The sequence below is a fragment of the Ylistrum balloti genome, unplaced genomic scaffold (genome assembly GCF_031769215.1).
Source record: "Ylistrum balloti isolate Yb309-2 unplaced genomic scaffold, AGI_CSIRO_Ybal_v1 Utg370758, whole genome shotgun sequence".
NCBI lineage: Eukaryota > Metazoa > Mollusca > Bivalvia > Pectinida > Pectinidae > Ylistrum > Ylistrum balloti.
In genome coordinates this window covers 777898-790653 of record NW_026782445.1, presented here as the reverse complement: position 1 = coordinate 790653, position 12756 = coordinate 777898, and the positions used below count along the sequence as shown (strand labels likewise).

The window sequence follows — 12756 nt, the reverse complement described above, 5'->3', positions numbered from 1 at the left end:
AATGTTTCTGAATTTTGTCATTTTATTAATTTAGGTTTCTGTATATGTCTGTTGTACGTTATTATTTATTGATTCATTTATTTCAAATTAATCCTGTCACAAAATTATATACATTTACAGGAAAATCCTGTCACAAAATTATATACAATTACAGGAAAATCCTGTCACAAAATTATACTACAATTACAGGAAAATCCTGTCACAAAATTATATACAGTTACAGGAAAATCCTGTCACAAAATTATATACATTTACAGGAAAATCCTGTCACAAAATTATACTACAATTACAGGAAAATCCTGTCACAAAATTATATACAGTTACAGGAAAATCCTGTCACAAAATTATACTACAATTACAGGAAAATCCTGTCACAAAATTATATACAGTTACAGGAAAATCCTGTCACAAACTTATACTACAATTACAGGAAAATCCTGTCACAAAATTATATACAGTTACAGGAAAATCCTGTCACATTTACAGGAAAATCCTGTCACAAAATTATACTACAATTACAGGAAAATCCTGTCACAAAATTATATACAGTTACAGGAAAATCCTGTCACAAGATTATATACAGTTACAGGAAAATCCCATCACAAAATTATATGCTATTTTTTTAAATTAGTAAGACATTTCTCATTATATAGGGAATTGGCGGAGATGGTCCAGAGGGACCCAAAGGAGACAGAGGCCCACCAGGACCCCGTGGTTTCCGTGGTGATGATGGTCGCTCTGGACTTCCTGGTCCTTCAGGCCCCATGGGTCCAGCTGGCGGACCTGGTATTCCGGGACCTCCAGGACCCCAGGGTGCTGATGGCAGAAAAGGAGAAAGAGGAGAGAAGGGAAATGTTGGTTAGTGGTATAATTCTTGTACATTGGTTCAGTAGAATCATAGAAAGTCATATTACACTAATACAAAGCAAGTACCAGGCATGAGGAGACAAGGTTTTCTCTTCCAGTCCATTGGGACCCAGTGCCAATGCATTTTGTAAAGAAAGGGCTGTGATCACCACCAATTTTTATCTCACATTTAGTGATAATATGGAAGTGAATATTTCTCTGTCTACTGGCCTTTTTTGTCTGACAGGACATCTAAAACAGGTTTTGTCTACAGAGACCTATTCAGGAGTTTTCATGTTCTGATACACCATCATACACTTATAAACCATGTTGACTTTTTATAATGTTTTACAGGCTTACCAGGTATTGATGGTGTCCCTGGACAACCAGGTGTACCAGGTGAGACAGGAGAAGTCGGAAGGAAGGGAGAGCCAGGCCAGAGCATTCCAGGTTTGGATGGACCAATGGGACCCCCCGGACGTGATGGCATACCAGGGTTAAAGGGAGCCCAAGGTTTTGAGGGACCACCAGGTCTTCCTGGAAACTCCACAATGGGACGTCCAGGATTGCCAGGATTAAAGGGAAACACCGGAATGAAGGGATTTCCAGGTCTTAATGGACGTAATGGATTGCCAGGTTTACCTGGAATGAAAGGTATGTTTAAATGTGTAATTGGAAATACAGATCCAATTAACTAATCAAACAGGTGCCTTGATGAGTGGTTTAGATATGTATGTTTTGTACCACTGAGAAATATTTTCTTTAAAAGTATTTCTGAAAAAACACCATGGTTTATTTCTATTTTTGTTTGTTGTAGTTGATATCTGCAAACATTACATCCTTTCATAATGTTTGCTAGTGCTAGAGTTGGTTCCTGCAGTCAGTGACCTTTAACTTTTGTTGTTTACAGGTGACAGAGGTGGCTCCTGCAGTCAGTGCATGCCTGGTATGAAGGGTGAAAAGGGATCAAGTGGTCTTAATGGGATCAGTGGAACTCCTGGTCGCCGTGGTATTAGAGGAGAGTCGGGAGAACGTGGTGTTCCTGGTGAAGATGGAGCCCCTGGAATCCCAGGACGCGTTGGTGATGTTGTAAGTATGGGTGAGAAACTCAGTTATTTTTGGTCTTTAATAACCAATTGTGTGCTGTTATTGGTGAACATTATCTATTGTAAGCTGCTTTTTACCTGTGTCAACCTTTAATTAGGAGGTTGATCAGTATCTTATAATCGTGTATTGTCAGAGATATATAAAAGGGACGCCCCGATCAAGATGAAGTTCCCATTAAATTCAGTGGGAAAAATAGGGAATACATTCTTATATGATAAGTCCTTATGAAGGTATTTGGGAATTTTGTATGTCCAAAAAAATTCATTATGTTTATAAATGGTATGACACCCACCCCCACCTTCCTTGGTGGATTTGTGTCTGAACCCTATAGTAAAATAATGTAATCCTGGAAATCCAAATCAGAGGGATATCAAAAGTTGAATGGTGTGAAATGACTTTGAACAAAAAATGGGATAATTTGGAAGGGGACAGAGAGGCAGTATTGATGAGGGACAAGGGAGATAATGTTTGATGTACTTCTCCTTTGTAGGATTGATCATAAATTAGCTTTAAGATATTCTTTGGCACAGTGAAAAAATCCAGACATTTAAGACTGTTGAAAAAGGAGTTTTACTGAACTCCTCTGGCTACAATAATGGCTGTGAAATATGTGTTTGTTGGCTCTGATGGTGAAGAAGGGAACTGAAGTTTTAATAAGTTTTGAAATTTTGTGTTGTGTTTTTAATAAAATTGTTAATATTTGTTTTTAGGGAGAAAGAGGTCTTCCTGGATTCAGCGGAATGAAGGGACAGAAAGGAGAACAAGCTGTCATTGACCCAAATACACTGATCAAATGTAAGTTTGATAGTGATGGATTCTGCTTTGTCATGATTTATTTGACACAAATGAAAAGAAAATGAAACCTGTTAATTGACATATTTTCAATGTCCCAAACAGGCCACTGTCTTAGTCGATCATTAGTTTTCTGTCTGTCTAGTTGTTATCATGTTTTCTAACACTTCCCAAACAGGCCACTGTCTTAGTCGATCATTAGTTTTCTGTCTGTCTAGTTGTTATCATGTTTTCTAACACTTCCCAAACAGGCCACTGTCTTAGTCGATCATTAGTTTTCTGTCTGTCTAGTTGTTATCATGTTTTCTAACACTTCCCAAACAGGCCACTGTCTTAGCCGATCATTAGTTTTCTGTCTGTCTAGTTGTTATCATGTTTTCTAACACTTCCCAAACAGGCCACTGTCTTAGCCGATCATTAGTTTTCTGTCTGTCTAGTTGTTATCCTGTTTTCTAACACTTCCCAAACAGGCCACTGTCTTAGCCGATCATTAGTTTTCTGTCTGTCTAGTTGTTATCATGTTTTCTAACACTTCCCAAACAGGCCACTGTCTTAGCCGATCATTGGTTTTTCTGTCTGTCTAGTTGTTATCCTGTTTTCTAACACTTCTTCAAGGTTTTGCGTGATAAATATTTGCATTAGTTTGCATTAATATAAACAATGATTATTTTATTTATTATTTTTGTTTATAAATAAATTGAAAAATCCTGTTTTTGTCAGTTTTGAGTACCAGATAATCCTGACAAACAATGATAATCTCTTAGAATGTTTGATTTTTCCATGAAATGAATTGCCTTGAATTGCTTTGACTTGTATATCCTAATATTTGTAATTTTTCACATTTAACAAACTGATTGTGTCTCTTTGAGAATGTTTTAATAGTTGATCAACAATTTCAGGTGAGAAAGGAGATCAAGGTCCATCAGGAAGGGAAGGACTCAAAGGTTTACCTGGTCTTCCTGGTCCTACTGGGCCTGCTGGAATCTCTGGACTGCCTGGTCTGAAAGGAGACAAGGTATAACTTAATCTTACATACCAGTGTATAGCTCCATGTGGGTCAATTATATATTGTCACTTACATCAGTCAAATTAGTAAAGGATTTATCACGGAAACTGATATCAGTCAAAATATTAAAGAATTTATCACAAAATTTTACATCACTCAAATTATTAAAGATTGTATCACTATATCTTCCATCAGTTAGAATGTTAAAGAAATAGTCACAAAGTCTTACCTCAGTCAAAATGTTAATTATTAGCTCACCTGGCCCAAAGTTCTTCTAGCCTCAAACTAGAAATCTAGGTACAGGATCCTGATATTTGTGTATGCTAACAGGGGAGTCACTCTGGGAAGAGTTATTTACCTTTGTTATGTATTTTAGGGTGATGCTGGCTTCCCAGGACAACCTGGACAGTCCGGACTTCCAGGTTTGAAAGGCGATATGGGAAGCAAGGGAGAGTCAGGTTTTGGGTTAGCAGGACAAAAGGGTGCTCGTGGATTCCCTGGTGACAATGGTCTTCCTGGTCTCCGTGGACAGACTGGACAGAAGGGTGTGCCAGGTGAGATAGATTTCTCGATTAGCTTCAATAGAAGTTCCAGTGAATTTAATTCATGGTATATGTGAACAAGCTTGTACATAGGAAAGTTCTGTACATTTCAACTACATCACATCTGATCTTGTGCAGGATATGTATTATTATCCAATTTATATTCTTGGTCTATGGCACTGTGGAGGGTCTGTCAGGTTATACTTTGTGAGAAATGTAGCACATTAAAACTGAGGATACAATTTCATCCACCTTATCATTGAAGTTAGACAACATCATGGTACCTTATTGAAATTAGACAACATCATGGTACCTTATCATTGAAGTTAGACAACATCATGGTACCTTATCATTGAAGTTAGACAACATCATGGTACCTTATCATGGAAGTTAGACAACATCATGGTACCTTATCATTGAAGTTAGACAACATCATGGTTCCTTATTGAAGTTAGACAACATTATGGTACCTTATCATTGAAGTTAGACAACATTATGGTACCTTATCATGGAAGTTAGACAACATCATGGTACCTTATCATTGAAGTTAGACAACATCATGGTACCTATCTATGTAATTTGATATAACTACATTTACAATCTCAAAGTGATCGAAATTATGATGATGTCATGAACAGCCATATTGTTCTCTAATATGCGTTGCTTGTGAAATTTTGTCAGTCTTCTCATAAATGGAGTATATGAGTGTCTTTGTATGACCATAAATATATGCATTCCCATGTCCGTAATTTCGTTTTACCATCTCAGGTGAATCAATTGCCATTAATCCTGAAACCTTGAAGGGTGTGAAGGGAGAGCAGGGTCTGCCTGGAGTTCCTGGCCTGCCAGGACAGGATGGACTGCCAGGAATGAAAGGAGAGCGAGGTTTGTGTACTTTTGTCTATCGTAAATGCTGCTCATGATAGGTATATTGTGATTAATATGGTAAGCGTGTACAGTGTTTTCATTTGAATTCAATGAATTCTGCTTTTAATGAAAGATGTCATATAACAACAGAAGGCATCTTACAGGCGCTAAATGATTTCCTTTCCTGCTATCTCGACATTTTCCTCTGTCATCTTCAATATTAAAAAATTATTCATTGTCGTGGGTAAAACTATTTTTATGACTAATACACGATATAATGAAATATTTGCTTCAGGAAAAATCTACTGTTTATGACCAAACATATTAGTATATATAGTATATATATTGTTTGACGTGAAGGGCAGTATATATATTGTTTGACCTGAAGGGCAGTATATATATTGTTTGACCTGAAGGGCAGTATATATATTGTTTGACCTGAAGGGCAGTATATATATTGTTTGACCTGAAGGGCAGTATATATATTGTTTGACCTGAAGGGCAGTATATATATTGTTTGACCTGAAGGGCAGTATATATATTGTTTGACCTGAAGGGCAGTATATATATTGTTTGACCTGAAGGGCAGTATATATATTGTTTGACCTGAAGGGCAGTATATATATATATTGTTTGACCTGAAGGGCAGTATATATATTATTTGACCTGAAGGGCAGTATATATATTGTTTGACCTGAAGGGCAGTATATATATTGTTTGACCTGAAGGGCATATATATATTGTTTGACCTGAAGGGCAGTATATATATTGTTTGACCTGAAGGGCAGTATATATATTGTTTGACCTGAAGGGCAGTATATATATTGTTTGACCTGAAGGGCAGTATATATATTGTTTGACCTGAAGGGCAGTATATATATTGTTTGACCTGAAGGGCAGTATATATATTGTTTGACCTGAAGGGCAGTATATATATTGTTTGACCTGAAGGGCAGTATATATATTGTTTATATATATTGTTTGACTGAAGGGCAGTATATATATTGTTTGACCTGAAGGGCAGTATATATATTGTTTGACCTGAAGGGCAGTATATATATTGTTTGACCTGAAGGGCAGTATATATATTGTTTGACCTGAAGGGCAGTATATATATTGTTTGACCTGAAGGGCAGTATATATATTGTTTGACCTGAAGGGCAGTATATATATTGTTTGACCTGAAGGGCAGTATATATATTGTTTGACCTGAAGGGCAGTATATATATTGTTTGACCTGAAGGGCAGTATATATATTGTTTGACCTGAAGGGCAGTATATATATTGTTTGACCTGAAGGGCAGTATATATATTGTTTGACGTGAAGGGCAGTATATATATTGTTTGACGTGAAGGGCAGTATATATATTGTTTGTCAGTAAAGGGCAGTATATATATGTTTTGACCTGACAATATATTGTGAGCACATATATATCCTAGATATATATTCTCAACTTTTGAGAAACATTAAGTTGTGTAATTACCTGTTGATATAAAGATAAACATTGCTGAAATGATTAATCATCACATAGAATACCACTTAACGGGTTTATTTTTCCCATAAATAAATTTCACTGTATTGAAATATGTGAAGACCAGAATACTTTTTTTAGTCATATCATATTTTTCACTATTTAAAAAGATATGAAAACATGTAACATTATTCTTTCTCAATCATAATTTAACAGTTTAATTATCGCTTTTGAGAAAATAGCAGAAATAATGTGCTAGTGAAAAATAAATAAATAATTCCAAAAATATATCATTTGTAGGCTTACCTGGTGAGCGTGGTGCAGCTGGTCTCCCGGGGCCAAATGGACTGCCTGGATTTGATGGAACGAAAGGAGAACGTGGACTTCCTGGTCTGAATGGCATTAAGGGTGGGTTATTTAAAATTTCTATCATTCCTAAAATTCTTTATCACAGCATTTAAAAGCTTGGTTGTGTCAAGTGTTCTTAAAAGTCCTAGTCTTGAAAGACCGCTACAGCCAAAGGACCAAGTCTACATTAGAAATATGAAAATAAATATGGTGTACCCTTTTACATGTACAAATTAATCAATTAAACTCAAGTGACAATGACATGTTAAATGAGAAATTGTCATGAATTAATACCTGTCATAGAAAGGAGTTTCTTTTATTTGATTAAACATGATTTCTCCAGGTGAGCGGGGTCAATCTGGTATCCCTGGCAACGCTTTGGAGGGACGCAAGGGAGAGCCTGGACGTAATGGTATACCTGGAGAAAGAGGTCAAGCTGGATCTCCAGGAGCACCAGGTATTGTACTTCTATCTGATATGTTATTAAACTGTCTATACCTTACATAGGTAATGTGGTATTGTCTTGTAAAATTCTACATTACCTGAAAGATGTTCATCTATATGATAGACTGTGATGTACCATTTTAATCTTTTGTGTTAATATACCAAGATTTTTAGCATTTGTCTTTTACCTTTCAGTTTGTTTGATGTTAATTCCTGTTGGATCGCTGTGCGTTTTACCGGTTAATGGCACTAATGACATTTTATGTGGTGACGGGCCGTTAAGACTGTAATAACAATGATGTTATAGGAATAAAGACATAAGAGATTACAATTAATGATTTGGGAATACCATAGTTATGTTAGGGCATGTGAAAAGTGACAGCTTATTAGAAAGAACAGAAAAATACGTTCCTTCAGATTAAATTAGAAGTTTGATTTTGAGTTGTACTCAAGAAGTGTAATGTTACTCAGGCAATCTCTCTCTACCTTATAACATAGGAACCATGGAGAATTACTGTGTTCACCTTGTTTTGTAAACTAAAATAACAATTGGTTTTATATGACCCTGACCTTTTTAACCTTGTGTTTTATGACTCTAAACCTACTATTGGTTTTATGTGACCCTGACCTTTTTAACCTTGTGTATTAGGACACTAAACCTACTATTGGTTTTATATGACCCTGACCTTTTTAACCTTGTGTTTTATGACTCTAAACCTACTATTGGTTTTATATGACCCTGACCTTTTTAACCTTGTGTATTAGGACACTAAACCTACTATTGGTTTTATATGACCCTGACCTTTTTAACCTTGTGTATTAGGACACTAAACCTCCTGTTGACTGTATATGACCTTGACATTTTAACCTTTTGTAGTAGGACACTAAATCTACTATTGAATGTATGTGACCTTGACCAATTTGACCTTTGTACTCCAGGTCTACAAGGATTGGCAGGATTGCCTGGAATGAAAGGTGACTCTGGCTCTCCAGGATTGCCAGGAATGGAGGGATTACCAGGAATGAAGGGCGACAGGGGACAGGATGGAGTTCCTGGAGAGAGAGGACAGGTTGGACCTGAGGGATTACCAGGACTTCCAGGTAAGTGTCTGCACTGGTTATTGTTTTCCTTGCAATAGTTCTATAGATATTTTCTTAGTTGTTATTTACATCACAAATCTGTGGTTATGATGTTTTTTCTTAATTCATACCTCAGGTGTGGACATGATTAATAAGGTTGGAAATCATAGCAGTTTCCTGTAGGAAAGTGATAACTATCTTTTTCTTCATAGAAAAATGTCATTTTGTCTTTGATGAAGGAATAACATTGTGATGGAGACATACTTATGTCTGGAATGGATTTGTATGTACAATCATTTCACAGTTGAAATTATAACATGCAGTTAAATTCTGGTGACAATGTGTAATAAAGTCTTACCTACCACTGGACAGGTGACCCAGGACAGAAGGGATCATCAGGACTACCAGGTGTAAACGGACTTCCAGGACAGAAAGGTCAGTCTGGAGAAGATGGTGTTCCAGGTCAGGCTGGTCTGCCAGGGCTTGATGGCCCCCAGGGACCCCCAGGACCAGCTGGAAATGATGGACTTCCAGGGCTTCCAGGTAAGATAGCAAACTAAAAAGGGAGCTAAATATTAATCAAATGGTCAGGAGGTTGTGTTATAATTCTTCATGATTAATAAGACAAGAAGGGATAAATTAGATGATGTAGTCACAAAATTTGTCAGAAGAACAGTGACCTGATAGCATTATATACAGATTGACCTAATTTAAACTGTACAGGAAACAGATGATAGTCATATGGTTTCATGGCACCTGTCGCTGACGAAGGTAATGGTCATACAACACCTGTCACCTGCAGGTGGAGAGCAGGAATGGGACATATAACAAAAAGCAAATGTATAAGTTCTAAGTACAGTCAAAACCTAGTTATATTGAAATCCTTGGGGAATGACAAAATACTTCAAAGTATCTGGGTTTCAGTATAACCAAGGACAAGCATGTTAGAATTTGTTCCCCATTCTAGGAACATGTTATCGACGTGTATGATAGTGTACGGTACTAGTAAAATGCTTGTACATGCAGCAAACAAAACACAATATACATACATGTAGATGAACAGTTTATTGTGTTCAATATTGCAGCCCAGCAGTGTACTTGGATTAATTCCAAAATCTCTTGCAATATCACTTTTAGCTTATCTGTTTGATCAACAGATTGAATCAGTTTAATTTTTCGTTGATCGTAAGTTGTTAACGTATTTTACTGGAGCAAGCTATTACAACTGCTGTCCTATTTTTTATTTTAATGTAGACTGACTTAGACAGGTGTTTGAATAGCAAACACAACTCACTGATTAATACTGATTGATATATTTCTGTTGTATCCACCTTTAACCTGCTTTATTGACATTGTACTCTACAAAGCATGACAACCCCCAATTGTGGGTCAAAGTGGCTTTCAAAAGAAGCAGTGTGAAAACAATGACTTTGTGTTGCCAAGGGATGGAATTTTCTTTTAAATAAAGCGGGATTTCAAATTAAGTGCACTCACATTAAGCAGCATATAGATATAAAGACAAAGAAGAGGGCTGAGGATTTCATTCTTTTTCCAATTAAGCAGTATTTCAATATATCAGAGGTCAAATTTCAGTGGGTTTAATTGTGTAAAACATTACCTTTTGTCAGATTTTTTTCCTGGTAGCAGAGTAGATATTGATAGAAAATCTCACTTTACTTTTGATATACCTTCACACTAAACATGCCACCAAATTGTGGTTTCTGATTTCTGTGTAAATAGTTAATTAAATATCAACATAACCAGAACACTGACTCCTGTTTCTCCCCTCTCATTCAACAGGAGCCAAGGGTGACAGTGGTGCAGTGGGTTTCCCAGGAGAACCTGGGCGTGATGGAATCAATGGTTTACCTGGATCAAAGGGAGAGAAAGGTTTTGCTGGCGCTGCTGGTGTTCCTGGAGCTGCTGGGGACCCAGGTCGTCCAGGTAAGAATTTGTCCCTTACTTTGTAAAAGAGCCTGGCTATCCAGGTAAATGTTTGTCCCTGAATATGTAGAGGAGCTGGACTATCCAGAATCTTGAAGCAATTGCAATATACTTTTCATAGTATTCTTAAGATGAATTAAGGTTTATAGTTATAGGTTAAAGGTGGAACATTACCACTGCTCCACCCGGCACTCATGTGTACATCAACACTAACAAGTACTCTCAGAGTTTTACTTTGTATCTTGTTGTTAAGTATGAAGAATTTTGATATCAGCCATTTCCTGTTGTAGGATTTAAGGGAGACCCAGGTATTCCAGGATTTCCAGGATTGGACGGTGCCCCTGGTGAGGACGGAGCTCCTGGCAGGAAAGGAGAAAGAGGCCCAGGAGGAGAAGCTGGCTTAGTGGGAGAACCTGGTCGAAATGGTAAAAAATTTCTCAGTATAATGATGTGTTAACACTGCAAATAGTCTTTGTTGATTATGTTCAAATGTAGATATCATGTTTATGAAATTTGGAACTTTCTTATCTTGTCAAAAGTAAACTTTCAATCATTATAACCTTTAGTATGCTGTGTTGATATTCTAAGTGGTCAAATGATACTGAATTTTATAATGCACATACTGACTGTCGCCCATCAGATGGGATGAATATGGGGCCACCAAAGGGGGGAGTGGCATCCTTTGTGTTTTTGATACAAATTGAAGGATGATAGTGAAGAAATACACTATATTAAGTTATGGTAAGTACTGCATCCTGAAAAATGGATGGACAAATGTTTTCATGTTTTAGCAAATCTTTGCAACTGATATATATATTTCTCCAAGAACTAAATACTCTTTAAAATAACTTTTGCTGTTGTACTTTTTGTATTACATAATATTGAATAGAGGATGATTTTTATCATTGAAGGTTTAGACGGAATTCCGGGATCAAAGGGAGACCCTGGATTCCCAGGTGTTGGTTTGCCAGGACAGGATGGACTTCCTGGAGAGGCTGGGCGCCCAGGAGAGCCAGGGCGTGAAGGACCTCCTGGCCAAAAGGGAGAAGAAGGGATGCCAGGTTTCCCAGGAATGAAGGGAGACAAGGTTGGCAATGTTTGATATTTTTATTCTGTATGTTTTATGAGTTGCACACAAATTTTATACTGACAATAGACATGAAAAACACTGTAAAACATATTTTTGTTTGACAAATAAAATGAACTGATTTTGTAAGAAAATCAAGATTATTGTAAAGAAATGGATATTATTGGATGATTTTCATAGATAATATTTACGCAATTATCAACCTGTTTTAGGTAAATATCATTATATATGAACCTGAGAAAGTGATATATCTTGAGGTCTCAAGCCTTGGTATATATCACATTTTAGGGTCAATAAATCATTGTATTCAAAGTGTTTCATAGTGTTTAATTATGTGACATTTCTCCGACGTCTTCACTTTAAAAAAAAAAAGATTTCATTAGATACAATGGACAGAATGAAATATTAGTGGTCAATGGGTGAAAGAGGAAAGGTTTAAAATTACAATGAAAATATACAAATGTTAAACTTAATGGATAATTTGGTATATTTGAAATTCAACAAATTTAATAAACAATTACATAACAAAACGTGACGATCAATTTCAGACAATACTGTAGTATTGTCATTTAAGTGTTACACTATCGGGATACAAACAAGCATTGTTGGATTGTTATATTAATTTGGAGAGGTGTTATGATGTCTGTGATGGCACAGGATACAGGGAAGCCCATTGTTACTATATTTGGAAAAAACTTGTGTTATTCATCTGTTTTATCAACTGCTGATTGGCCAATCAGAAAAAAGTGGAATAACCCAGTCGTGTAATGATAAACATGATATCTCTGCATTAGATGTTTATTATACAGATAACCTATATTACAGGGATCTTCTGGAATACCAGGGCTTCAGGGACTTCCAGGTCTGGATGGCTTACCTGGAATGAAAGGTACAGTATTTATGTAGCAACATGTCCTTATTTGGTAATAAGTCCTCATGTATCTTGTAATTGTTCAGGTACCTTATTAAAAAGCAACTAGACCAATATCACTTTAGTTAGGTCTAATGCCCAAGTAATTTAATCAAAAATCCAATATCAATATAATTTAGTCCATTGTCAGTATAATTCAGTCAGATGTCAGTATAATGTAGTCCAATGTCAGTATAATTCAGTCAGATGTCAGTATAATGTAGTCCATTGTCAGTATAATTCAGTCAGATGTCAGTATAATGTAGTCCAATGTCAGTATAATTCAGTCAGATGTCAGTATAATGTAGTCC

General features: G+C 36.4%; 1 protein-coding gene across 1 annotated transcript in view; it reads left to right on the top strand.

The window, feature by feature from the left end:
- LOC132558129 (collagen alpha-2(IV) chain-like) overlaps positions 1-12756 on the top strand; it is a 66489-nt gene that overhangs the window by 41063 nt on the left and 12670 nt on the right. The window contains exons 14-28 of the mRNA XM_060222661.1: positions 654-858; positions 1201-1500; positions 1757-1935; positions 2664-2748; positions 3645-3760; positions 4128-4305; positions 5062-5178; positions 6933-7040; positions 7324-7437; positions 8364-8525; positions 8877-9047; positions 10305-10448; positions 10739-10873; positions 11360-11535; positions 12361-12424. Of these exons, the coding sequence (XP_060078644.1) occupies positions 654-858; positions 1201-1500; positions 1757-1935; positions 2664-2748; positions 3645-3760; positions 4128-4305; positions 5062-5178; positions 6933-7040; positions 7324-7437; positions 8364-8525; positions 8877-9047; positions 10305-10448; positions 10739-10873; positions 11360-11535; positions 12361-12424 (2254 nt within the window). The remainder of the gene's footprint in view (positions 1-653; positions 859-1200; positions 1501-1756; positions 1936-2663; positions 2749-3644; positions 3761-4127; positions 4306-5061; positions 5179-6932; positions 7041-7323; positions 7438-8363; positions 8526-8876; positions 9048-10304; positions 10449-10738; positions 10874-11359; positions 11536-12360; positions 12425-12756) is intronic.